Raw genomic sequence first — 25108 nt, forward strand, 5'->3', positions numbered from 1 at the left:
GGAGGTGGATTTGGTCCTGACCACAGTGGGAAGCCAGTGAAGTTTTCAGAGCAAAGCTGGCCGCGATGAGGTGGCTTCAGGAAGTTAACTTTGGCCATGAGTGGAGCGGTCTCGGCTGGGTCCCATCTGAGGAAGTGAGAGCACGTGGGGTTGAGGACTAGACCCTGGACCTCCTGCCCTCATCCTCCATCAAAGTCCTACCTGCTGATGCTGAACCGAGCTTTCCCAGGGTCCACCCCCAGCAACCGACCCCTCTTGACTCCCTCCTGCTGACCTCCCCTTCATGTCCACCAGTGGGGAGACAGGAGAGCCACAGCATTCTGGGAGAAATTCCCCCTAGAAACCTCTGCCTGGACCCAGATTCCCAGAAGCCTTTGCGTGGGGCTGGAAGTGTGTCGTATCCCCATATCCCCTTCCCATGCAGGGCCCTAGGCTCCCCACGTAATGACTTTGCCAGGAGTCTCGTCCCTCGGATACTGTCTGGTTGCCCCAGGCCTAGACCCTGCAACCCCCAGCCTCCTGCCTGTCCTGCTGCTGTCTGAGCAAGGATGGCCTCTCCTAGCAGGAAAGATCGAGGCTTTGCCCCGCCTCGGACTGGCACTCACGGCCTTCTGCCATCTGGCCCCAGGTGGTCTCATCTTCCACTGTTCCCTCCTTCTGCGGCCCCGCTGCCTACTGAGCGAGGCCGTGGGTCCTCCCACTAGGCTTCCATTTGGGCCCTTCTTCCCACCTGATATCCGCTCCCTCATCAATTGCACCTAACACAGCGCATGGCACGTGGCCACCTATTGAACCAATGCATACATGAACTGAGACAAATGCAGGGGCCATTCCCGCTGGCCAGCTCCGTGGCCCCCATCCCGCTGGCCCAGTGCCCAGGAGAGCTCTTTTCCATCTCCAGCAGGCCACCTGCCCTTGTCTCACAGTCACCCTTTGTTAGGCCTCCACTCCCAAGGGCATCTTATCTTCCTAAACAGGTTGTAATCTCCCAGAGTCACGGACCCCCTTGCTCCTGCCAACCTGGAGTAAACAAGCCCTTTAGCTGAGAGGACAGAGGCAGCAGTGAGGGATCCACAGTTCACACGCCGCCTGGCCCAGGGCTGCAGCCCTGCCTGGATCCCTCCTGCCGGGGCCTGCAGGGTACTCCGGCGCCCTGCCCTCAGCAACGCCCTCCTACAGCCAACCTCTGACCCCATCACCTGCCTCTCCCCTTCAACCCTCTGCTCTGGCCTCCTCCATCCCGTCCCCCACAGATGCTTCTGTGACAGAAATGTCCTCTCCCGCCCCCCTTCTCTTCCTGCCGGAAGCTCTTCCCCAAAACCTCTGCAGGAATCTTCCTCGGGAAGAACGTCACCTCCTCCAAAGCTGTGCTCGCAGCGCCCTGTGTTGCTCTGTGTGGCCCTTACTGCCCTGAACCTGTCGTGGGGCCCCTCCCCTCCCTCTGTCCTGAGCTCCTTGAGAGCAGTGTCTGGTTTCAGCCAAGAGGGAACTGGGGCTCTGAGAGGGGCAGTGACTTGCTCAAGGTCACACAGGCAGGGGGAGGCCAGACTGGAAGAGCCAGGTGGGCTCGGCTCCGGAAGCCCACGTACCTCCAGCCCCCAGGGCTGCCAGGTCTCCACCCAAGCTGTAAAATGCATGACTCACTGGCCAGCTGACAAAGCTGGGCATCCTGCCTGTGTGTGGGCTCCCAGCCTGGACAGTGTGGGCACTGTCCCGACGGGGCCCGCAGTACAGGGCCAGAGAAAGCAGAGCTCGAACCCAGACACAGGAAACGCAGCCGGAGCTTAGGTATGTTTATTCCTGTACAAATCATTACAAAACCAAGTCTAGGGTAGTCACCGGCCCCCACCCCTTGTCCCAGTGTGCAGTGGCTCACTGCTGGCCTCCTCCTCCTCCGCCTGACTCGTCCCATTCCACAGCCTCCCCCAGTCTTCTCCTCAAGACTCCAGAAGAGCAGGGATTAAACCCACCCCACTGAAGTCCAGCAATAAAGTGCCTGATGTAGAGGGAGGGGACAGAACTCAGCAACAGCTCCCAGCCCCCTAGAGCATTCCCAGGCCCAGCTGGGGGAGACCCTTGGACTACTCCAGCAGCTGCAGACAAAGGGGCTGCAGGAAACCTCAGTTGGGCTGTGATCCCCCCTCTCTCAGCCCCAAGGGCTCCTCCAACAGGTGGAAAACCTCACTGCTGGATGGCAGAAAAGGGGGCCTGGCTCTTTAAGAGCCACGCTAATGGCAGCTGGGCGGAAGGGCTAAGAAAACAGCTGAAGGTTTGTCCCTTCTTTTCAGAGTCCCCCAAAGCCTGGGAGAGTTTGCGCAAAAATATCCTCAAGTTTCCAGGAGGAGGTGGGGAAGGGAACCCCAGACCCTCAGAGAGCTGAGACCCCCGGCAAGGGGTGGTGGCTGGAGGGGTCCAATCTTGACGGAGGACAGACCCAAGGTGGTCGTTGGGGGAAGTGGGAGGGTTCTCAGACTCTAGAACCTGACACAGGCAGAAGGATGCCCAGAGAGGGGGCAAGGGGTCTGTCCAAGGCCACTCAGGGCAGAGTCAAGAACCGGACACCAGCCTCCCACGCCTGGAACCCCCCTAACCCCACAGATGCCCCTGCCTGGGCTCCAGACAGCTCCCACCGCCACACAACCTCTTTCTGGCTCTGGGGAGTGAGGGGTCGACACGAGTTCCCAGCTCCTTGGGACAGGACCCCACTGTCCCAACCAATAGGAAGTGATTTGGAGTCCGTCCTGGGGCTCTGAACCAAGGCCTCATGGGAAAGGACACGACATTAGCCTCAGATTACTCAGAAATACCCTGATTGACTATGCTCAGACCCTGACTGGACAAGAAATACCCTCGACACCCGACTAACCACATAGAAGCCCAAATCCCTGATTGGCCAAGAGATACCCCCAGGCCCGGAATGCCTGGAGATTATATCCTCTTCAAGGCCTGAATGGCCAGAAGACACTCTGACCAGCCTTGATTAGCCAGACGATGGCCCTTGGTCGAGCAGCTGGGCAGAGACCCACTTCTCCTGTGTCCCTTGTGAGAGTCTCACAGGCAGGGTGGCCTAGGTCCAGGAGGGGTGGGAGAAGGTGATTCCGTACAGCTGGGCCCAGGACGAGAAGACCCTCTTTTCCGTGATGAAGCGGTGGTGGTTGCCCTTGCGGCTGTGCTCATTCTGGATGTAGGTGACACACTCGTCCGGCCCCTTGGGCTCATAGTAGTGGTAGGGCATGCGCTGCAGGCGAGGCCGCTGGCTGGGGCAGAGCAAATGGGGCCATAAGGGCAAGGTGGGCACCAGCAGGACCCTGCCCTTTCCAGCCCCTGACCTGCTGTAGGGCCTCAGTGGGAGAAATCCCTGCCCCTCCCTGGGCCTCAGTTTCCCCATCTGTGAAATGGGTGTAGGACGGACTAGGTGTGTGACTCTCAAACTTTCTTTTTTTTTTTTTTTTAATGCTGTGGAAACTTTTCCTTTTCCCAAGAGGGTGGCAATATGGGGTAGTGGTAAGGACTGTGGGCTCTGGAGCCTGGCCCCTACCCCTTACTGTTCGTGGGAACTGAGGCCACTCACAAAACGTCCTGCTCAGTTTTTCTATCTATGAAATCGGGAGAATAGTGCACTTATCCCTTAGGGTCACTATAAGGAGTAAATGAGATAATAAAAAGCCATGCTTGGTACATGGTCAGCACTTAGTAAAAAATAGCTGTCACCTGCTGGGCTTTTCATATCGTAATAATGAAAATAGTTATTATTAATATACAAACTCTGGGCTCTGGCTAAGCTTGGGATTGAGGCTCCTGGGGTAGCTCTAAAGAGCCTAGATCTCGGCAGAGCAGTTTGAATTCTATAAAATAGAGGCCCTTGAAGGCACCCCAGCCAAGGTTTCTGGGACCCCAGCTCCACCCTGCGGCCAATGGCTGGGCATCACCCTGGGGGTGCTCACCTGCAGTAGTCGGGGGGGACCATGCCATAGACGTGCACATGGTCACACAACTCCACCGCAATCACCATGGTGAACCAGCCTGTGCTCAGCCACGAGTGGGACTTTTCCCTGGGGGCAGAGAGGGGTCATGATGAGGGGGCATGCAGGCAGAGAGGAAGGGTCAACCCACACAGAGTTTTCCAGAACTCCTCCCACCCACTCATGGGGCCTTCCCCCAACTTCAGCCACCCCCTGTCCAGCCCTGCTGCAGCAGCAGGGGCAAGCTGGCAGAGGGCAAGCTGTCTGGACAGAGATGAGGGGTGTGGGGACTGCTCCTTTGAGGGGAGGAATAGGAACACAGCATGCTGGGAATTAACTCCTGGGGAGACTGGTCACACCTGGGCAGGCTGGGAGTTACCATGATCACAGAGCATGGTAGGTAGATGCAGTGATGTACATGCTAGGAGCAAACTCCTAAGGGGAGACTAATCAGAGAAGGTCATGCCGGAAGTGACCACAAGTTCAGAGCAAGGCATAGAACAAGTAACCAAGAACCTCAGGCTGTGCTGCCCGCTACAGCAGTCACTAGCCACATGTGGGCACACGTGAGCGCTTGACGTGTGGTTAAGATGTGCTGTCAGTGTAAAATACACACTTGATTCCTTAGATAGTATGAAAAAAAGAATGTAGAATATGTCACTGATCATTTTTGATACTGATTACATGTTGAACTGAAAATATTTTGGATATATTTGATTGAGTGTGGTTCTTTGAAAAGTTTAAAGGAAAATAAACCTCTCACAAGACTGACAAAGAAGGGAGAAAAGACACAAATTACCAATATCAAGAATAAAAAAAGAGGATATCATCATAGACCCTGAAGACATTAAAAGAATAATAAGAAAACTGCAAAAAACGACATACATGAATTTGACAATTTAGATGAAATGGGCCAATTCCTTGAAAACCACAAACTACCAAAACTCACTCAAGATGAAACAGATAACCTGAATATCCTATAACTCTTAAAGAAATTGAATTCATAGTTTAAAATCTTCTGAAAAAGAACTCTCCAGGCCAACAGTTTCACTGGTAAATTCTACCAAATATTTAAAGAAGAAATAAAACCAATTCTGTACAATCTCTTCCAGAAAATAGAAGAGAAAATATTTCCCAATTCACTTTCTGAGGCCAACATTACCGTGATACCAAATTAGGCAAAGACAGTACAAAATAAACTACAGACCAGTATCTCTCATGAACAAAGATACAAAAATCTCAACAAAATATTGCAAATCATATCTAGCAATATATAAAAAGAATAAGACACCCACAACCAAGTGGAGTTCATTCCAGAAATGCAAAGCTGATTCAACATACAAAAATCAATCAGTATAATCCATCAGATTAATAATCTTAAGAAAAACCATGTGAGACAATTCTCCAGCCTGTGGAAGGAAAACCACATTCACAGAAAGATAGACAAAATGGAAAGGCAGAGGACTTTGTACCAGATGAAGGAACAAGATAAAATCCCAGAAAAACAATTAAATGAAGTGGAGATAGGCAACCTTCCAGCAAAACAATTCAGGATAATGATAGTGAAGATGATCCAGGACCTCAGAAAAAGAATGGAGGCAAAGACTGAGAAGATGCAAGAAACGTTTAACAAAGACCTAGAAGAATTAAAGAACAAACAGAGATGAACAATACAATAACTGAAATGAAAAATACACTAGAAGAAATCAATAGCAGAATAACTGAGGCAGAAGAACGGATAAGTGACCTGGAAGACAGAATGGTGGAATTCACTGCCACGGAACAGAATAAAGAAAAAAGAATGAAAAGAAATGAAGACAGCCTAAGAGACCTCTGGGACAACATTAAACGCAACAACATTCGCATTATAGGGGTCCCAGAAGGAGAAGAGAGAGAGAAAAGGCCAGAGAAAATATTTGAAGAGATTATAGTCAAAAACTTCCCTAACATGGGAAAGGAAATAGCCACCCAAGTCCAGGAAGCTCAGAGAGTCCCAAGCAAGATAAACTCAAGGAGAAACACGCTGAGACACATAGTAATCAAATCGACAAAAATTAAAGACAAAGAAAAATTATTGAAAGCAACAAGGGAAAAACGACAAATAACACACAAGGGAACTCCCATAAGGTTAACAGCTGATTTCTCAGCAGAAACTATACAAGCCAGAAGGGGGTGGCACGATATATTTAAAGTGATGAAAGGGAAGAACCTACAACCAAGATTACTCTATCCGGCAAGGATCTCATTCAGATTCGACAGAGAAATCAAAAGCTTTACAGACAAGCAAAAGCTAAGAGGATTAGCACCACCAAACCAGCTGTACAACAAATGCTAAAGGAACTTCTCTAAGTGGGAAACACAAGAGAAGAAAAGGACCTACAAAAACAAACCCATAACAATTAAGAAAATGGTAATAGGAACATACATATCGATAATTACCTTAGATGTGAATGGATTAAATGCTCCAACCAAAAGACACAGGCTCGCTGAATGGATACAGAAACAAGACCCATACATATGCTGTCTACAAGAGACCCACTTCAGACCTAGGGACACATACAGACTGAAAGTGAGGGGATGGAAAAAGATATTCCATGCAAATGGAAATCAAAAGAAAGCTGGAGTAGCAATACTCATATCGGATAAAATAGACTTTAAAATAAAGAATGTTACAAGAGACAAGGAAGGACACTACATAATGATCAAGGGATCAATCCAAGAAGAAGATATAATAATTATAAATATATATGCACCCAACATAGGAGCACCTCAATACATAAGGCAACTGCTAACAACTATAAAAGAGGAAATCGACAATAACACAATAATAGTGGGGGACTTTAACACCTCACTTACACCAATGGACAGATCATCCAGACAGAAAATTAATAAGGAAACACAAACTTTAAATGACACAAAAGACTAGATAGATTTAATTGATATTTATAGGACATTCCATCCAAAAACAGCAGATTACACTTTCTTCTCAAGTGCACACGGAAGATTCTCCAGGATAGATCACATCTTGAGTCACAAATCAAGCCTCAGTAAATTTAAGAAAATTGAAATCATATCAAGCATCTTTTCCGACCACAACGCTATGAGATTAGAAATCAATTACAGGAGAAAAAAAATCAATTACAGGGAAAAAAACGTAAAAAACACAAACACATGGAGGTTAAACAATACGTTACTAAATAACCAAGAGATCACTGAAGAAATCAAAGAGAAAATCAAAAAACACCGAGAGACAAATTACAACGAAAACGTGACGATCCAAAACCTATGGAATGCAGCAAAAGCAGTTCTAAGAGGAAGTTTATAGCTATACAAGCCTACCTCAAGAAACAAGAAAAACCTCAAATAAACAATCTAACCTTACACCTAAAGGAACTAGAGAAAGAAGAACAAACAAAACCCAAAGTTAGTAGAAGGAAAGAAAACATAAAGATCAGAGCAGAAATAAATGAAATAGAAACAAGGAAAACAGTAGCATAGATCAATAAAACTAAAAGCTGGTTCTTTGAGAAGATAAACAAAATTGATAAACCTTTAGCCAGACTCATCAAGAAAAAGAAGTAGAGGACTCAAATCAATAAAATTAGAAATGAAAAAGGAGAAGTTACAACAGACACCACAGAAATACAAAGCATCCTAAGAGACTACTACAAGCAACTCTATGCCAATAAAATGGACAACCTGGAAGAAATGGACAAATTCTTAGAAAGGTATAACCTTCCAAGACTAAGCCAGGAAGAAATAGAAAACACGAACAGACCAATCACAAGTAATGAAATTGAAACTGTGATTAAAAATCTTCCAACAAACAAAAGTCCAGGACCAGATGGCTTCACAGGTGAATTCTATCAAACATTTACAGAAGAGCTAACACCCATCCTTCTCAAAGTCTTCCAAAATACTGCAGAGGAAGGAACACTCCCAAACTCATTCTATGAGGCCACCATCACCCTGATACCAAAACCAGACAAAGATGCTACAAAAAAAGAAAATTACAGACCAATATCACTGATGAATATATGTGCAAAAATCCTCAACAAAATACTAGTAAACAGAATCCAACGACACATTAAAAGGATCATACACCATGATCAAGTGAGATTTATCCCAGGGATGCAAGGATTCTTCAATATATGCAAATCAATCAATGTGATATACCATATTAACAAACTGAAGAATAAAAACCATATGATCATCTCAATAGATGCAGAAAAAGCTCTTGACAAAAATTCAACACCCATTTATGATAAAAACTCTCCAGAAAGTGGGCATAGAGGGAATCTACCTCAACATAATAAAGGCCATATATGACAAACCCACAGCAAACATCATTCTCAATGGTGAAAACCTGAAAGCATTTCCTCTAAGATCAGGAACAAGACAAGGATGTCCACTCTCACCACTATTATTCAACATAGTTCTGGAAGTCCTAGCCACGGCAATCAGAGAAGAAAAAGGAATACAAATTGGAAAAGAAGTAAAACTGTCACTGTTTGCAGATGACATGATACTATACGTAGAGAATCCTAAAAATGCCACCAGAAAACTACTAGAGCTAATCAATGAATTTGGTAAAGTTACAGGATACAAAATTAATGCACAGAAATCTCTTGCATTCCTATACACTAACAACGAAAGATCAGAAAGAGAAATTAAGGAAACAATCCCATTCACCATTGCAACAGAAAGAATAAAATACCTAGGAATAAACCTACCTAAGGAGGTAAAAGACCTGTACTCAGAAAACTATAAGACTCTGATGAAAGAAATCAGAGATGATACAAACAGATGGAGAGATATACCATGTTCTTGGATTGGAAGAATCAATATTGTGAAAATGACTATACTATCCAAAGCAATCTACAGATTCAGTGCAATCCCTAACAAATTACCAGTGGCATTTTTTACTGAACTAGAACAAAAAAACCTTAAAATTTGTATGGAGACACAAAAGACCCCGAATAGCCAAAGCAGTCTTGAGGGAAAAAAATGGAGCTGGAGGAATCAGACTCCCTGACTTCAGACTATACTACAAAGCTACAGTAATCCAGACAATATGGTACTGGCACAAAAACAGAAATATAGATCAATGGAACAGGATAGAAAACTCAGAGATAAACCCACACACATATGGTCACTTTATCTTTGATAAAGGAGGCAAGGATATACAATGGAGAAAAGACAGCCTCTTCAATAAGTGGTGCTGGGAAAACTGGACAGCTACATGTAAAAGAATGAAATTAGAACACTCCCTAACACCATACACAAAAATAAACTCAAAATGGATTAGAGACCTAAATGTAAGACCGGACACTATAAAACTCTTAGAGGAAAACATAGGAAGAACACTCTTTGACATAAATCACAGCAAGATCTTTTTGATCCACCTCCTAGAGTAATGAAAATAAAAACAAAAATAAACAGATGGGACCTAATGAAACTTAAAAGCTTTGTAAAGCAAAGGAAACTACAACCAAGACGAAAAGACAACCCTCGGAATGGGAGAAAATATTTGCAAACGAATCAACAGACAAAGGATTAATCTCCAAAATATATAAACAGCTCATGCAGCTCAATATTAAAAAACAGCCCAATAAAAAAAATGGGCAGAAGACCTAAATAGACGTTTCTCCAAAGAAGACATACAGATAGCCAAGAAGCACATGAAAAGCTGTTCAACATCACTAATTATTAGAGAAATGTAAATCAAAACTACATGAGGTATCACCTCACACTAGTTAGAATGGGTATCACCAGAAAATCTACAAACAACAAATGCTGGAGAGGGTGTGGAGAAAAGAGAACCCTCTTGCACTGTTGGTGGGAATGTAAATTGATACAGCCACTATGGGGAACAGTATGGAGGTTCCTTAAAAAACTAAAAATAGAATTACCATATGACACAGCAACCCCACTACTGGGCATATACCCAGAGAAAACCATAATTCAAAAAGACACATGCACCCCAATGTTTACTGCAGCACTATTTACAATAGCCAGGTCATGGAAGCAACCTAAATGCCCATCGACAGACAAATGGATAAAGAAGATGTGGTATGTATACACAATGGAATATTACTCAGCCATAAAAAGGAACGAAATTGGGTCGTTTGTAGAGACGTGGATGGATCTAGAGACTGTCATACAGAGTGAAGTAAGTCAGACAGAGAAAAACAAATATCGTATATTAATGCGTATATGTGGAACCTAGAAAAATGGTACAGATGAACCGGTTTGCCAGGTAGAAATAGAGACACAGATGTAGAGAACAAACATATGGACACCAAGGAGGGAAAGTGGAGGGGGTGGTGGGATGAATTGGGAGATTGGGATTGACATATATACACTAATATGTATAAAATAGATAACTGATAAGAACCTGCTGTATAAAAAATAAAAATAAAATTCAAAAATTCAAACAAAAAAAAAAGAAAAACCATGTGATATCAATTGATGCAGAAAATCATTTGATAAATTCAGTATCCAGTAATGATTTAAAAAAACTATTAGCAATCCAGTAAGAGAAGGGAACTTCCTCAACCTGATAACTTCCTCAACCCGCAGTTTCAAAAACCTACAGCCAACATCGTATTCAATGATGAAAGACTGAAGACTTTCCCTCTAAGCCTGAGACCAAGGCAAGGATGTCTACTCTCACCACTTCCAATACAATTCAATGTTATATTGAAAGTACTAGCCAGTGCAATAAGTCAAGAAAAAGAAATAAGAAGCATGCAGATTGGAAAGGAAGAAATAACTGTCCTTATTTGCATGTCCTTACATCATGATCATTTGCACAGAAAATTCCAAAGAATTTACAAGAATCTCCCAGAACCAAGAAGTAAGTTTAGTAGGATTACAGGATACAAGGTCAACAAACAAAAATCTATCATATTTCTACATACTAGCAATGAATAATGGGAAACCAAAAAAAATTTTTTTAATGCTATTTACAATAGCTCCAAAATTTTAAAAATATTTAGATATAAATCAAACAAAATATGTACAGGATCTATATGTTGGACATATTGAGTTAAATAAAAATATATTAAATTTAATTTCACCTGTTTCTTTTTACTTTTTAAATGTGGCTACTATAAAAATTTTAATTACCTGTGTGGCTTGCATGATATTTCTATTGGATAGCACTGGCCTAGCTTTTCTAGGGAGATTAGTCAGAGAAGGGCATACTGAGGGTGATGTAGCCTTAGAATAGAGCATGCTGGGAACAACTGTGTGCTTAAAGTAAGATGTGCTGGGAATGGTCAACACTTTCCATGAGGCATGTTATGGGGCAGCTCTCCTAGAAAGATGCTAGGAGTGACTGTGCAACCTTAGAGTATGCTGGGAGCCCTAGTCTCTCAGAGCCACTCATGCACCCTGGGGGAGAGGAGGCCATGCAGAGCGTGTTGGAAATGACTCAGGCTAAGAGCTGGACATGAAGCCAACTCCCCTAGGAAACCTGACCAGAAGGTGGCAAGAAGTGACCACACCCTCACAGCAGTGCATGCTGGGAGCAACAGGCCCTCTGGACGGAGCGTGCTGAGAGGGAGCACAGGGCTGGCCAGAGGGAGCGGGCAGGAGGTTGGTACCTGTCCTTGCCTGTCTCACTCCGGAAGAGGTCATCAAACTGGCGCATGCGGCCAAGAGAGACGGCGTAAGCCTCCATATTGGGGAACACCAGGCCTGCCCGCTGGATGACGCGCACCAGGCTGCCCTGGGGCTTCTGCATCTTGTTTGGGGGACCCCAGAAGATGAACACGGTTTCAGGGGTCCGGTTGACAAACTCCTGGGGCCTCCGCAGCACACGGAATACGCTGGAATGGGCCACTACGCGGAAGGTGGTCTTGTTGCCCACATCGGCTGAGTAGCCCGTGGTGGGTGCGTCATTCATGCGGATTGTGCACTCGGCCCGCTCGATCTCAGGGCCCAGCTTGGTGCCCAGCAGGTGGCTGGAGCTGGTGACAATCACACACTGGTGGCACCGGGAGGGCAGGGTCTGGGGGGTAAGGAAAGCCAACACTGTTATGACCACTCAGTGCCAGGCGCTGTGCTCCGTACATCCAGGCCTCCAGGAAGCAGGAATTACGATGTTCATTTTAAAGACAGGGAGACCGAGGCCCATTCATTCAACATTCAACAAATCTTTACAGCAAGCTGGCTAATGGCCAAGTACAAGGGACAGAGCAATGAACAAAAGAGACCCCACTCCTGGCTTCAAGAAGCTCACGGTTGGGGAGACATGGTGTACAAGTAAACGATGAAATAATGCCAGGTGGTAAGTTAAACACGCTGGGAAGGAAATAAAATAGGGGCAGGGGATCAAGAGTGGCAGGAGTGAGGGCTGCTCTAGAAAAGTCACCTGGGGAGGCCTCTCTGAGCTGACACCTGAAGGATGAAAAGGAACCATGCAGCGGAAAGTATTCAAGCAGGAGAAACAGCAAGACCAGAGGCTCTGATGTGGGATGACCATGGTGTGTTGAGAAGCAAATGAAGGCTGCTCGGTTGGGGCAGAGTTAAGGAACAGAAGAACAGGACAGCCGTGCGGGGATGTCCCTAAAGTCATACAGCAGAGGAGTGCAGGGCTAGGATTTGAACCCAGGTCTATATGGCCACGGAGACCCAGCCTCAGCCTCCCCAGAGAAGACATCCTCCCCAATGCACCCATCACATTTCCACATCACCCATGAACAGGACACCACCTTGTCAGTAGGCAAGGGTGTGGAGGCTGCCCTGAGCCTCTGTTTCCACATTGGTGAAATGAACGGGTTGGAACCACAAGTTATCTGAAGCCTATTTTCTGCCCATGGAATTCCCACGCACCCTTCAAGGCTAAGCTCAGGTGCCACCTCCTCCAGACAGCCTTCCCTGAGCCCTTACTCTAAGATCAAGCAACATGTCCCAGGTACCTCAACTGATGGCTTTGCCAGCTTTCCTGAGCTCCTCCTTTCTGGCTTCTCCTATCAGGCTGGAAACAGCTGCAAGCCAAGCTCTGTCTCATTCCCTTCCACATTGCCCACACTCAAGCCATTCCACTTTCTCCCAGGTTCCACCTTTTAAATTTCTCTTTCAAGCGTCCTTAGGGTAGAAAAAGTCTCAACTGGGAGTTGATCTGTCTCTAAACACCTGCTAATGGGCCCTTTTCCAGTGAGAGTATGTTCAGAGCCCCAGGACCAACACACTGTATGCAAAGGCCCCGAGAGATTTATGAGGGTTTTAGTGAGGCAGGAGAGAGAGGTAGGCAGGGCCTGGGGAGACCTCCTCCTAGAAGGTGGAGTCCATGCTTGAGGCCAATAATTTTCTCCCTGACCCCAGGGAAAACATTAGGGCTCAGAGGACTACAGGGTGAACTCCAGAAACACAACCTGAGTTTCATGGTTACCCAAGGCCAACAGAAGCCCCAGAATGACTTTTGGCCTCTTGACACAGCTGTAGCTCATCAGGCATTGGGGCAATACCCTGGCTCCTCCCCTCCCTTGCTGTGTGGCCTTGGGCAAGTGACTTCACCTCTCTGAGCCTCAATTTCCTCATCTCTTCAAGGGAGATAACGCTAACCTCACCGGGCTGGTATGAGGATTACTGCTGGGCACAGTGCCCAGTGCACAGCAGGCAACTGACAATGGGCAGCCATTATTGTTACTGTTGTTGTGTTGTCAAGTACCCTAGTGTCCTGCTCCAAAAGCCTATGTAGACTCCCATGCAGAGACAGAGATCAGTGAAAACCAGAGACTTTTCCAAAGGGATTCTGACTCAGGAGATGATAGGATATTAGCACTAAGGGTGGGACCTTGGAGAAAACCGAGGCCCAGAGAGAGACAGGGTACTTGTCTGAGGTCACACAGCAAACAAGGGGCTGAAGGCACTAGACTCTTGGGATTCACCCTTTCCTTTAGGAGGGATGGTGGAAGTACAGAGAAGAGGTGGAGGAGAAGAAGGAGGTGGGAGCAGCGGTGGTGGGCAATGGGGAGGATTAGTCTCCAGGCAGCTCCCAGGGAGCTTCCCAAAGCAGCTGCCCTACCTTGTTGCCGAGAATGGGGGTGTAGCCGTCCGTGATGCTCCACTTCTTGAGGTTGACGGGCCGGCGGGTGCGGCCCCGCAGGGAGCCATAATGAAAGACTTCATTGGCACTGTTGGAGCTGTAGAGGATGAGGATGGTGATGAGGGCAAAGAGGATCACGAACACTGCTGACCGCTGCTCCTGGAGAGGGGAGAGGCCAGTGAGGGCCCAGCTGCCCGGCAGGCTCCTTGCCACCTACCATGCCTGCTCTTTATTCCAGACCAGTTCAGGCACTACCTCCCCCAGGAAGGCCTCCTCCAGCCCCCTGAGCACCGCCTACCACAGCACCAATCAAACTGCCTTCAAAGAGCCGTCCCCCTCAATTAAACCATGAGTTCTGAGGGCTGGGACTGAGTCAGCCTTAATCCCCACTGTATCTCAGCTCCCAGGGCAGGGCCCAGAGCACAGAAGGTTCTCAGGGTTTGCTGGATTCGATTGGAAGTGCGGGTCAGAACGATCCTTCCAGCTGCAGCTGGAAGGATACTTGGAGACAGGAGGGACATTCCAACGAGAGGGTCTAGGTCTTCCCCAAACAGTAACTCTTTATAAATGTTTACCATTCATTTAAACCTGAAGGGAAAGGATCTGGTCAGGAATCAGGATGCATGAGTAGTCAGTACACCAACATATGGCAAAGGGCAGGAAAGTGATATTTGAAGTGTCCACTGTTATTTATTTGCCTGGGGTCTGCAAGGCTAGGTGGGACCCGGGAGTCCTGGCTCCTTGTGCTGAGCCCCCTGGGCTGGTTATTAATGTACTGCTTCTCAGCTCCAGGTTTACTCTTTTTGCCTGCTCTGTGAAAATGGATCTGGGCCCTTTACGTGTTTTTCCTTGCCAGCGAACTGCATAATAAACTTTGTCAGTAGAGGGCGCTGGAGAGACATGTCAGGAGGAAGGGAGTTTGCTTCCTGGTTCTGGGGGCTTTGGGCCTGGTGCTGGTGCACTTGCTTCTACAGTGCGCATGGCTTCTCCCAGTGGCCAGCAGCTTCCTCCAGCATCCAGCCTCAGGCAGTTTTGAAGCAGAGTGCTTCTGATTCCTGCTGCGACCACAGCTTCTCCAGAGTTGTGCTCATGTGGCACACTCAAACACCAGCAACACCCAAAAAACATAAGCTTCCCCTTCCTGGAGCAGTTTTTTTTGTTTGTTTGTTTTTGTTTTTAATAGGAATTGCTATCTATCTATTTACTTATTTATTGCTATTTATTTATTTATTTAGGCTGTGTTGGGTCTTCGTTGCTGTGAGCGGACTCTCTCTAGTTGCGGCAAGCGGGCTTCTCATTGCGGTGGCCTCTCCCGTTGCGGAGCACAGGCTCTGGGCCAGCGGGCTTCATACTTGTGGCTTGCAGGCTCTAGAGCACAGGCCCAGTAGCCGTGGCACACGGGCCCAGCTGCTCCGCGGCATGTGGGATCCTCCCGGACCAGGGCTCGAACCCGTGTCCCCTGCGCTGGCAGGTGGACCCCCAACCACTGAGCCACCAGGGAAGTCCCCGGGAAGCCCCCTGGAGCAGTTTTACCTGATGCTTGAAGTGTCTCTTGGGAGTTACCTCCTGTGAACAGCCTTCCCTGTAGCCTAGCAGGTGGATTTATGACAACTTCCACAGCACAGCACCACAGTGAGTTCTCTGCCATCCAGTGGGCCATAGCTGTGCCCTCTCCAGCCCAGCAAGGCCTGGGTCTCAACCCTGGGTGTGATAGCAGCTCCTTTTTTTTTTTTTTTTGGCCGTGCTACACGGCTTTCAGGATCTTGGTTCCCCAACCAGAGATCGAACCTGGGCCCCAGCAGTGGAAGCACCAAGTCCTAACGACTGGAAATTCCCAGTGGCTGCTCCTTATACCTGCTAGTCCTGTATTCTGTAGAGTTCTAATCCCCTGTTACTCCAATGCTCAATTATAATTAATAATTCTTTATATTAAACTTTCTCTATTCAAATTACTGTGTGGTTTCTCTTTCTGGATTGGACCCAGATACACCCAGATCACCCCACCCCCAACCCCCAGGCTCTGCCAAAGCTGTAGTGCAGCTAGGAAAGGGGTGTGCAGGGCCAGGCACATAGTAGGTGCTCAGGAAAGCATAAATGAATGGATCATGGGGAACCCTGACACCCTCAGAGTGATGCTCACAATATCATGTCATTTTTGACTCTGATCACTGCGCCCTCTCCCAACCTCCCATTCACCTTCACTCCCCACCCCCACCCCCTGCACAGCACTCCACAGTCACCTTCCCGGCCAATCCTTTACCACAGAGGGACCAGTCAAGCCTAGGAGGACAGAGGTGGACCTGGGCCCAGAGAGAGGCAGGAGCTTGCCCAGGCCACACAGATCAGTGGCCAAAGCAGGGCTCACACCAGGGCCTCCCAGGCATCAGCATCTTCTCGGCAGGGAAGAGAGACTTGTAGTGCCTGGGTCTGAGGCGGGTCCAAAGGAGCCCATTTCACGGAGGGAAATAAGAAGCTGAGATGGGGACAAGAAATGAAGGGGGACTTACTTTGTTGCTACTCATCTCTCTCCGGCGTCTGCTGAGGGGCAGGGGCCAGCGTCCTGCAGGTGGCCCAGGGGGCAGGGGTGTGGGGTCACACCTGCAAGCCACAGAAAGAGTTATGGCCTGGGTGCCCTCCCCCAAGTCCAGCTGGTCCTAGGCTATACCCTCCCCACACCTGCCAGCCCTCCTACCCACCCATGACTTCAAGGCTCAGGGCTGTACCCATTTTGCAGGTGGAGACACTGAGGCCCAGAAAGGGCAGGAACTGGCCTGATGTCATACAGCCAGGTTGTGGCAAAGCCCTGCCTCTCTCCCTGACCGTGCACTCTCCCACTCCGCTCGAAGGCAGCTGGCAGGCCTAAAACTGGCTCGCCTGCTGGGGGGGCCTGCCCCCCACCCAGCAGGAGCCCCATTCACACCCCTACTCTAAACCCTGTCTTATGTTCCTGAGGCCTGGGAATAACATTCCTCGTAGGTCCAAACTCCTCTACACTCATACCCTTCCAGGTCTTGCATAAACTGGCCCCTCTGACTAGGACACCCTCCACAGTGTTGTTCATGCCCACTCATCCTCCCAGCCTGAGGTGGGCCAGGAATGTCCCCTGCGTGCCACCTCCCCGCTGAGAGCTCTCTGAGGTCGCAGCTGGCACAGGGCCTCACATTCTCTGCTGTGTCTCCAGAGCCCTGGAGATGGGTGCAGGAGGACTGCTGAATGACTTCATTCTTATCTTTTTTTTCCCCTTTGACTTTGTTCATTAATAAGTAAGATCTTGGGCTTCCCTGGTGGCGCAGTGGTTGAGAATCTGCCTGCCAATGCAGGGGACAAGGGTTCGAGCCATGGTCTGGGAAGATCCCACATGCCGCGGAGCAACTAGGCCCGTGAGCCACAACTACTGAGCCTGCGTGTCTGGAGCCTGTGCTCCGCAACAAGCGAGGCCGCGATAGTGAGGCCCGCGCACCGCGATGAAGGGTGGCTCCCGCTTGCCACAACTAGAGAAAGCCCTTGCACAGAAACGAAGACCCAACACAGCCAAAAATAAATAAATAAATAATTTTTTAAAAAAAATAAAATAAAAAAATAAGTAAGATCTTGGGGGTTAAGGGCTCAGACGCATCTGTCCAATGGTTATAATCACAGCCCCACCCTGGGGCGCGGTGGGCTCCGGGACCATACAAGCCCAGCTCTGCTCCTCACTCCCCAATGGCTCCCCCATCCACGCAGGACGCAGCTTCTCTGCAGATCTCAATTTCCCCACCTGTCAAAAGGGAGTAAGTACTTGTGTCCAGCCACCTCCAGCAGATTCGAGGCCAGAAGGCACTAAGGGAAGGAGAGTGCGCAGAGAGAGAAACTGGGGCCCAGGAGCTCCCCAGCTCCGTCCTTCCCTCCAGGGGCCTCCCATCTCCCGCCACTATCTCCGCCCCCTGACCTAGCAGCTGTTTACTCCTACACCGCCACCAGGAATAGCCAGAGAACCCCAGGCCAAAGGAGGTGCCCCCACGCCGCCCCTGATTGGTTGGGTCTTAACCCCGCCCACCACCCAACCCCGCCCCCTCTCCGCGGGCTCCCCCTCCTCCCAAGCCCAGCTTCAGATTTCTCCGCAGCCAGCCTTCAAAGCCAGGCAGGGAGGCCCCCCGGACTCTCATGGAGACTCTCACAGTCCAGTCCAGTCCCTGCGGCACAGATCAGGAAACTGCGGCTCATCAGAAGGGAAGAGCAGCTTGTTCTTAGACTCATAGCCCGTTAAGGCAAAAGTCATCCAGATCCCTGGGTAGTCCCCATCTACCCTGACGCCTCTAGCATTCCAGCTGCCTCTCTGAGCTGAGCCTCCCCTCTCACTACCCTTTCCTTCGGATGCCCCAAGCTCCAGACACACTAGAGCACTCCAGTTCCCAGGCCCACGCCCCCACTTTCCCACCTTTGCCTGAGCAGTGCCCTCAGCCAGGACCACTGTCCCCCTGGTCAGGCCCATCACAGTCCTGCTCTGAGAAGACCATGGTCAGTACAGCATCTCATGTTCAAGTGCGAATCCCGGTTCCACCACTTACTGGCTGAGGGGCCTCGGGCAAGCCATGTGACCTCTCTGAGCCTCAGTTTCCTCATCTGTGAAATGGAATAATAAGAGTAGGTAACTCACAATGTTGTTAGAAGGATTCAAGCAGATGTGGCAAGGGAAGCACAGGATTTGAAAGTGCTTGATCAGTGCCAGCAGCTGTTAGTTTTGTGGTTATTCATTGTTCAAGGCCTGCCTCTCCATGAGCTTGCCAGAGAAACACTCCCCTGCCCTCTGATGCATGGCCCAGCAACTTCCCTCTAATATCAATAAATGCGGAGCCTTTGCTAAGCATCACCCACTCACTGAATCTTCCTGGCAATTCTGCACAGCAGGGGCTCTTATCCCCATTTCACAGAGGAGGAGACCGAGGTTCAGAGAGGCAAAGTGCCTTGCAGAGCTGTCCAGAGCCTGCTGAGGTGCCTTATTTCCCGGCTTGTTTCCAGGGAGCAGCCCAGGGCTGAGCCTGACTGGATCCCTCTCAAGGATACCCCAGGGCTGGAATTGACCAGAGGCCACTGAGTGGTTCCCAGCACCTGGCCCAGCACCAGAGAGCAGGACTGTTGGGAGCGACTTGCTCAGGCTAGGGAGGCAGCAGCCCATAGCTCTGAGCCAGGATCGTGGACTCAGCCCCAAGGTGGGCCAAGCCGGAGGGCTGAAACCGCGAGCTCAGGCTATGGGGCCACACCCTGCCCTCTGTTTGGGGGCTTTGCTTCTTCCAGCTCGGGGAGTCCTCCTGCAGGCTTGGGACGCCCCCACGAGCCGCGTGGGAGGAGAGCTCACGGGAGAAGGGGGAGGGGGGCTCCTAATTCCAAATGGGGGGCGCCAAAACCGTGGGTGCACCTAGGAGGGGGACGACTCACCCTCTGCGCCCCGCTTGCGCTGAACCCCCCAACTCCAGCACTCCGGGGGTTACGGAGCTCTAGCCTCAGCTGGGAAGAGAAGGGAGGCAGGACGGCGGCAGGGTCCCCGAGCTCTAATGGGGTAGTCAGCGGCAGGAGGCCCCGCGAACCCCGCGACAGCCCTTGGGCGCGGGGACCGGGATCTCCAGGCGCGGTTGCCAAGAGTGAGTGGGTCTACGGGAGCCCCCGGGGCCCCCATATCAATCTCCATCCCCAGCGGCTCCTGACGGCCCCCCCACCTCCAGGGGCGCAGGCAGCGCCCCCCTCCCGCTGCCCGCCCCCGCGCGGCGCCAGCTCACCTCCCCCGGGGAGCGCCCGGCTCCCCGCGACCCCCGAGCCCCCTCACATGGCGCCGGGAGCCAAGAGCCAGGGTCCGCGCCACTCTGGCCGCCCAGGCCCCGCCGCAGCCCCGGCCCGCCGGGTCCTAGCGCCGCCGCTCGCCTCTCTCCGGTTCAGGCCTGGGAGGCGGGCGGAGCCTTGGGGGGCCGCGGGTGGCCCCGCCCCTGGGCGGTGCAGGCGGGGATGGGTGAGGGGCGGACGAGCCCCGGCCCGGGGCACCCAAGCGCCTCGCTTACTCCTCTGGGCAGCCTGTAGTGACAATGACAATAACAACAGTCTTCCGGAGAACATTTAGTGTGGGTCAGGCCCACTTCTACCTCGCTTTATTGTTACCACGACGGGGATGGGGAAACTGAGTCCCAGAGCGCACTGCGCTTGGAATCAGTTGAGTTTCTCCCTGGGCATCCCTACCTCGGGCCTCCAGAGTCCTGCACCCAGTAGTCACCCTGGGTGAACTCAGGGATCCACTCTTGGATTCAAGTTCAGCCCTGCCGTCTACTAGCTGTGCGGCCTTGGCACGTTACTTATGCTTCCCCTGCTTCCAGGAAACAGGGAGAACAACCTCACAGGGTGTTGTAAGGATTAAAAATGTTACATTACTTCTTATAATAATTGTGGTATTCATTACATCATTTTATGCGATAGTGAAAAATAACTTAAGTAGCCTGGACAACTGGTTAAATGAACAAAGACACAGCCCCGCTAAAATGAATGATGCAGATCAATAGGCACCGACAGGAAGAGATGTCCAGGATATTTACAGGATATGTAATAAGTGAAGAAAGCAAGTTTTTAAAATGCATCTCTATAATCACTTTGGAAAACAAAGCTGGAAAATTTTGCATTCTGCTCCCAGGTATATACTCTGGAGAAATTCTTGCAAATGTATGTAACAAAGCTCATAGCAGCAATGCTTAAAATAATACAAAACTGGAAACAACTCATATAGCTATCAAGGAGAATGGAATTTTTTTATTGCATTATGATACGTTCACATGGTGAAATATTATATAGCAGGGGTGGGGGGGAATGACATGGATGAACCTTACAGACATGAGGAGTGAAAAAGCCAAGTCCTGGAAGACAAATGAAACTACACAACATACTGTTTAAGCATACAGCAGGCAGTAGGCCGCCTGTCATAGGACAGGAGATAGTTTTGCCTATCAGAGTGATTAAAGTTTTAAAAGCAAAAGTCAAGAGTACAGCAGTCTCTGTGGGGAGGGATGAGGGAGAGGAGAAGAAAGGCAGGGGTGTGCAAGTTATAATAACAAAGTTCTCGTCTTTAAGTGGGACATGAGTTCAAGAGGTTCATTACATGTGTTTTATTTTTACAAGTATAATGCATGCCATCATTCGGGTGTAACACAGTATTTTAAAAGGTGAAAAAAAGAAGAAAGATAAGTCAAATGAAAATAGATACTTTTGCCCGTCGTAGTGATTAAAGTGTCAATAGTGGTTATTTCTCGAATGATAAGATTATGGGCTGCTGTCTTCTTTTGGCTTAACTGTATTTTCCAAAATTTTTAAGATAATGGTCAATGTTTTTATATTTAAAATTTTATTTTTAATATAAAAAATGAACTGCATGTATAGCATGATTCCTTTTTTTATACAACTATCTATGCATATATGTTTGTAAATGCACACAAAGGCTTCTGGAAGAATCCACTCAGGACTACTGGCAGTAGTTTCCCCTGGAGAGTGGATGCGGGGAGAGTGGGGTAGGTGCTATTTTCACTTTCTGCTTCATAAACTTCCGGGTGGTTTGCATTGGACTAATTTGGGAAGTTAATACCACTTTGTTTTTAATTAAAACAAAAGTCAGGGGGCCCCCAAGGTCCAGCCTCCAGGCCATAGGAGGCACTGCCCACCAGGCAATGCGGGGGAGCGGGGTGGGGGGCGGAGTGCAAACAGCCGCGGGTGCATGCAAGGCTTCCTGCCCCCCTGGTGTCCACCTCCATCTGCTTCCTGAGCCTCAGCCCCATCCTCACCCCAGCCCTCCTCGGCACCTGACCCACCCTGCTGGCCACAGGACAGAAAACCACAGAGCAGGAGGCCCGGCAGTCAGGCAGGACACCTGATGAACGTAACTGCTGGGAGCTCAGAGAACGGGAGCCCCTTGCTTGAGGTCACAGGCAGGTTAGAGGCGAGGGGTGGAGGCACCCAATCCACCCCTCGCCCTTCTCCCAGCTCCAGGCCAGTGACCTAGACTCCGGAAATAAAAGGGTGCCGCAGCCCAGCTCCTGGACCAAATCCGGACCTGAAGCTCCCCCGTCAGGCCTGCCGTGTCTCTAGGGCCAGGCTTGCTCCAGGAGGCTCTGCTCTAGGGCTAGCTTCCCTTTCCTGGGCCCCAAGAACAATAACAACCATTTCCATAATATTAACAAGGGGACTTCCCTGGCGGTCCAGTGGTTAAGACTCTGCACTTCCACCGCAGGAGGCACAGGTTTGATCCCTGGTCGGGGAACTAAGATCCTCCATGCCTCGCAGCACGGGCCAAAATAATAATAATAATAACAACAACAACAACAAGGATACGAAAACCCACACAGCTCCATGTGTGTCGGGTGCTTTCTCCTGTGCTAATAAGCACTTTGCAAACATACCTCGCTGAATCCTTAAAATAACCTATGGGTGCTGCTGTTACTCCCACTTTCCAGAGGGAGAAAATGAGGCACAGAGAGTACAGAGGTGCCCCGAGCTGGGATTCCCGCAGACCTGTCGGCTGAATAACCACAAGCCTTTCTGCCCCCTGGAAGCCCCAGGCCTGCCTCACACGCACGCCAGGGCCTTCACGGACGGCAGGTTGCGGCCAATCCCGGCGCTGCTCCCCGACCCTGCCTGCAGCTGGGCAGTCGGTCCCCCGCCCCGGAGTCGCTCCCCCATATGGTCTGAGGGAGGTGGCCTATGCTTCAGCCCTTCCTGCCCCAGGATGGGGGTCCAGGGTGTGACTCTCCCCTTCTCACCCCTTAGCAATCTTTACACTGTTAGGTTTCTTCCCTTCCATGGGATACTGGAAAAAGCCCTCAGAGGCCTCTGGGCAGTGGGTCTGGAACCAGGAAGTACTTGGTTCTTCTCAGACAGAGGCTGGAGCGGTCAGGCTGGCCCAGGTGACGCCGGACATGGGTGCCCACCAGTACCTAGGAGAACCAAGGTTCCTGTCCTCACCTGGCTAGATGAGGTTTGAATGTGAGTTCCTGACCTGGCCCGAAGTTCCTTCTGAGGAGAGGCTCCTTAAGATACCTCCAGGCTATGAGACTCATCCAGCTTCCCCTCTGTCCTCAGGAGGAAGCAGAGGGGGTCCCCAGCAGGCCTGCTGAGGAGACAAAGGAGCCTGGGGGTGACAGGAAAACAGAGGCCCAACAAGGGGCTGCACGCCAAGGTGCCCCCCCAGACACACTCCTCAGGGCTGGGAGGTGGCTCCTGTCCCCCAACTCACCTCCCGGAAGCTGTAGGAACTGTAGTGGCAGAGAAGGGGGTCCAGAGAGCTGTCAGCAGGCCCAGATCCAGTCACCAGTCACCTTCATCTGCCTGGAGGAAGTAGCTGGTGGATCGTCCCTGCCGGGTCACCAACCCAGAGACACAATACTTGGGCCAACACAGCAATAAACATTTCACCCACCCAAGGCCAGGGCCAAGACAGAGATGCCTCTGTGCACTGGGCCCCAAGGGCTGGGCCAGCATCTCCCAGGCGATGGAACAGGAGGAGGAGGCAACCTGCTGGGAGGGGGTGGAGTTGGAGTCCTAGCAAACCCAGCAGACGCTGGGCCTTGCAGACGGCGGATGACGCGGTGAGCAGACACAGCTGATGGGAGTGGGAAGTCTTCCTGCCCAACTATCACCACCGAGGAGAGCAGGGTTGGGTGAGCAAGGGTGACCCCATTGAAAATGATGGCTCCCACATATCAAGTGCCAGCCCTGGGGACAGGCACTTTACGGATGCCATCTCTCCCAGTTTGTACCATCCCGTGAGGTAGGGACTACTTTAGTACCTTTTACACACAAGGGAGGCACTAACCTGCCAGGGTCCCGCAGCAGGAAGTAGAGCCAGAACGAGGCCAGGTCTGACTCCAGAGCCCTCCCTCTGGGCCCAAAGTTCCCCCACCAACCCCTCTGCCTGCCAGGTTACATTCCCCCCTTACCTCTGCCCAACACCTGCTCACAAGCACTCGCCGGCTGCTGGGCCAGCAGCTGTGGCTCAGCTGCCAGCCTGCTCCCTCCCAAGGGCGTGCTCCCTGCCCCCCAGCCCAGGGCTCTCCTCCCACACCTGCAGAGGCTTCTGGGCCCACCTGGCACCCGGTAGGGGGAGGCAGGGCACAAAAGGCAGGTGGGCCAGGTGCCAGGTCTCCAGTCTCTCCTGAGAAGGCTGGGGGTGGGAGAGGGACTGTCCTGGGTCACCCAGACTCCCTGGCACAGATGGTTACATGATTTGTGAGGTCTAGTGCAAAAGGCGCAGCCCCTTGTTAAAAAAAAAAAAAGAATTTCAAGTGCCAACAGCAGAACGCTGAGCTAAGCGTGGAGCCCCGGGGCAGTTTCTGCACAGGTCACCAGCCAATGAAGTGGCCAAGCCCCGGAGCTGGAAGCTAGAACCCTAGGGCTCCATCCCAGCTGACAGCCTGGGGTCCCGGCCCTCCATTAGTCTCCTGGTCTCCAGAAGAGGGAGGGAGGGAGGAAGGAAGTTAGGAGGGAAGAAGGGAGGAGGGGGGTGAAGCCTCCGTGGGCTTTTTCCAGCCCCCTGGTGCAGGGCCCAGACACTCAGGCGCAGCTCTCAGACCTTGGATTGCACCCTGGCTCGGCCAAGCAGCTTCATCTCACCTGTAAAATGGGCTATAACTCTAACCCACCCCAGCGTGGCTGTACACCCTTGCTACCTGTTCATTGGTGGATGTGCTTTTCCACTTTACAGGTGACCAAACTGATACTCAGAGAAGGAAAGCCCCAGGCCTGCCCTCCTCCTTCCTTTCTAGCAGTGTAACCAACCCCAGAGTTAACTGGGAATTTAACTGGCAAGGCCAGTGGAATTTGACCCGGGACCAGGAAGTCAACATGATGTGGAAGAATTTCCTCCCACCCTGACTCTCCTCCCACTGGGTACAGGGTGGGGATCCCATGGAAGCCTCTGAGCTGGGGTGTTCCCTGGGTCAAGTGCAGTCATGGGGTCAGACTCCCTGACCTGGTGGGGAAGTGGGTAGGTTCCTGGGGAAGAAACATGCAGGCAGATTAAATGGCCAGAAGCCCAGCCGGCTGTAGGTCTGCCCTCAAGACAACAGGTCATGGCATTGTGGCGGCGAGA

The 25108-nt window shown here is 50.4% G+C and overlaps 1 protein-coding gene across 11 annotated transcripts; it reads right to left on the reverse strand.

Moving 5' to 3' along the window:
- Nucleotides 1-1778: 1778 nt before the first annotated feature.
- ST6GALNAC6 (ST6 N-acetylgalactosaminide alpha-2,6-sialyltransferase 6) lies at nt 1779-25047 on the reverse strand. Of its 11 annotated transcripts, none has more exons than XM_059925698.1 (8): nt 23958-25047; nt 23255-23373; nt 18567-18621; nt 16527-16617; nt 13999-14178; nt 11573-11979; nt 3945-4052; nt 1779-3253 (listed from the first exon to the last, which is right to left on the reverse strand). In XM_059925698.1, exons 3-8 carry the CDS (start codon nt 18590-18592, stop codon nt 3052-3054), a joined length of 1014 nt encoding a protein of 337 aa, XP_059781681.1. In that variant the 5' UTR covers nt 18593-18621; nt 23255-23373; nt 23958-25047; the 3' UTR covers nt 1779-3051. The 11 variants fall into 11 exon arrangements, with proteins under 11 accessions (XP_059781681.1, XP_059781682.1, XP_059781680.1 ...); XM_059925699.1 differs by lacking the exons at nt 23255-23373; nt 23958-25047 and adding exons at nt 19435-19503; nt 19773-19927; XM_059925697.1 differs by lacking the exon at nt 23958-25047 and having other exon boundaries at nt 23255-23801.
- Nucleotides 25048-25108: the final 61 nt, after the last annotated feature.

The sequence above is a fragment of the Balaenoptera ricei genome, chromosome 6, assembly GCF_028023285.1.
Source record: "Balaenoptera ricei isolate mBalRic1 chromosome 6, mBalRic1.hap2, whole genome shotgun sequence".
Taxonomy (NCBI): Eukaryota; Metazoa; Chordata; class Mammalia; order Artiodactyla; family Balaenopteridae; genus Balaenoptera; species Balaenoptera ricei.

Excerpts from the sequence above, each read along its gene's own strand:
- ST6GALNAC6 (XM_059925698.1), bottom strand. The coding sequence starts at position 18,592 with ATGGCTTGCCCGAGGCCCCTCAGCCA. Across the intron at positions 14,179-16,526 it reads GAGAGATGAGTAGCAACAAA|GAGCAGCGGTCAGCAGTGTT; the intron begins GTAAGTCCCCCT and ends TCCCCTCTCCAG. Across the intron at positions 11,980-13,998 it reads CCCCCATTCTCGGCAACAAG|ACCCTGCCCTCCCGGTGCCA; the intron begins GTAGGGCAGCTG and ends CTTACCCCCCAG.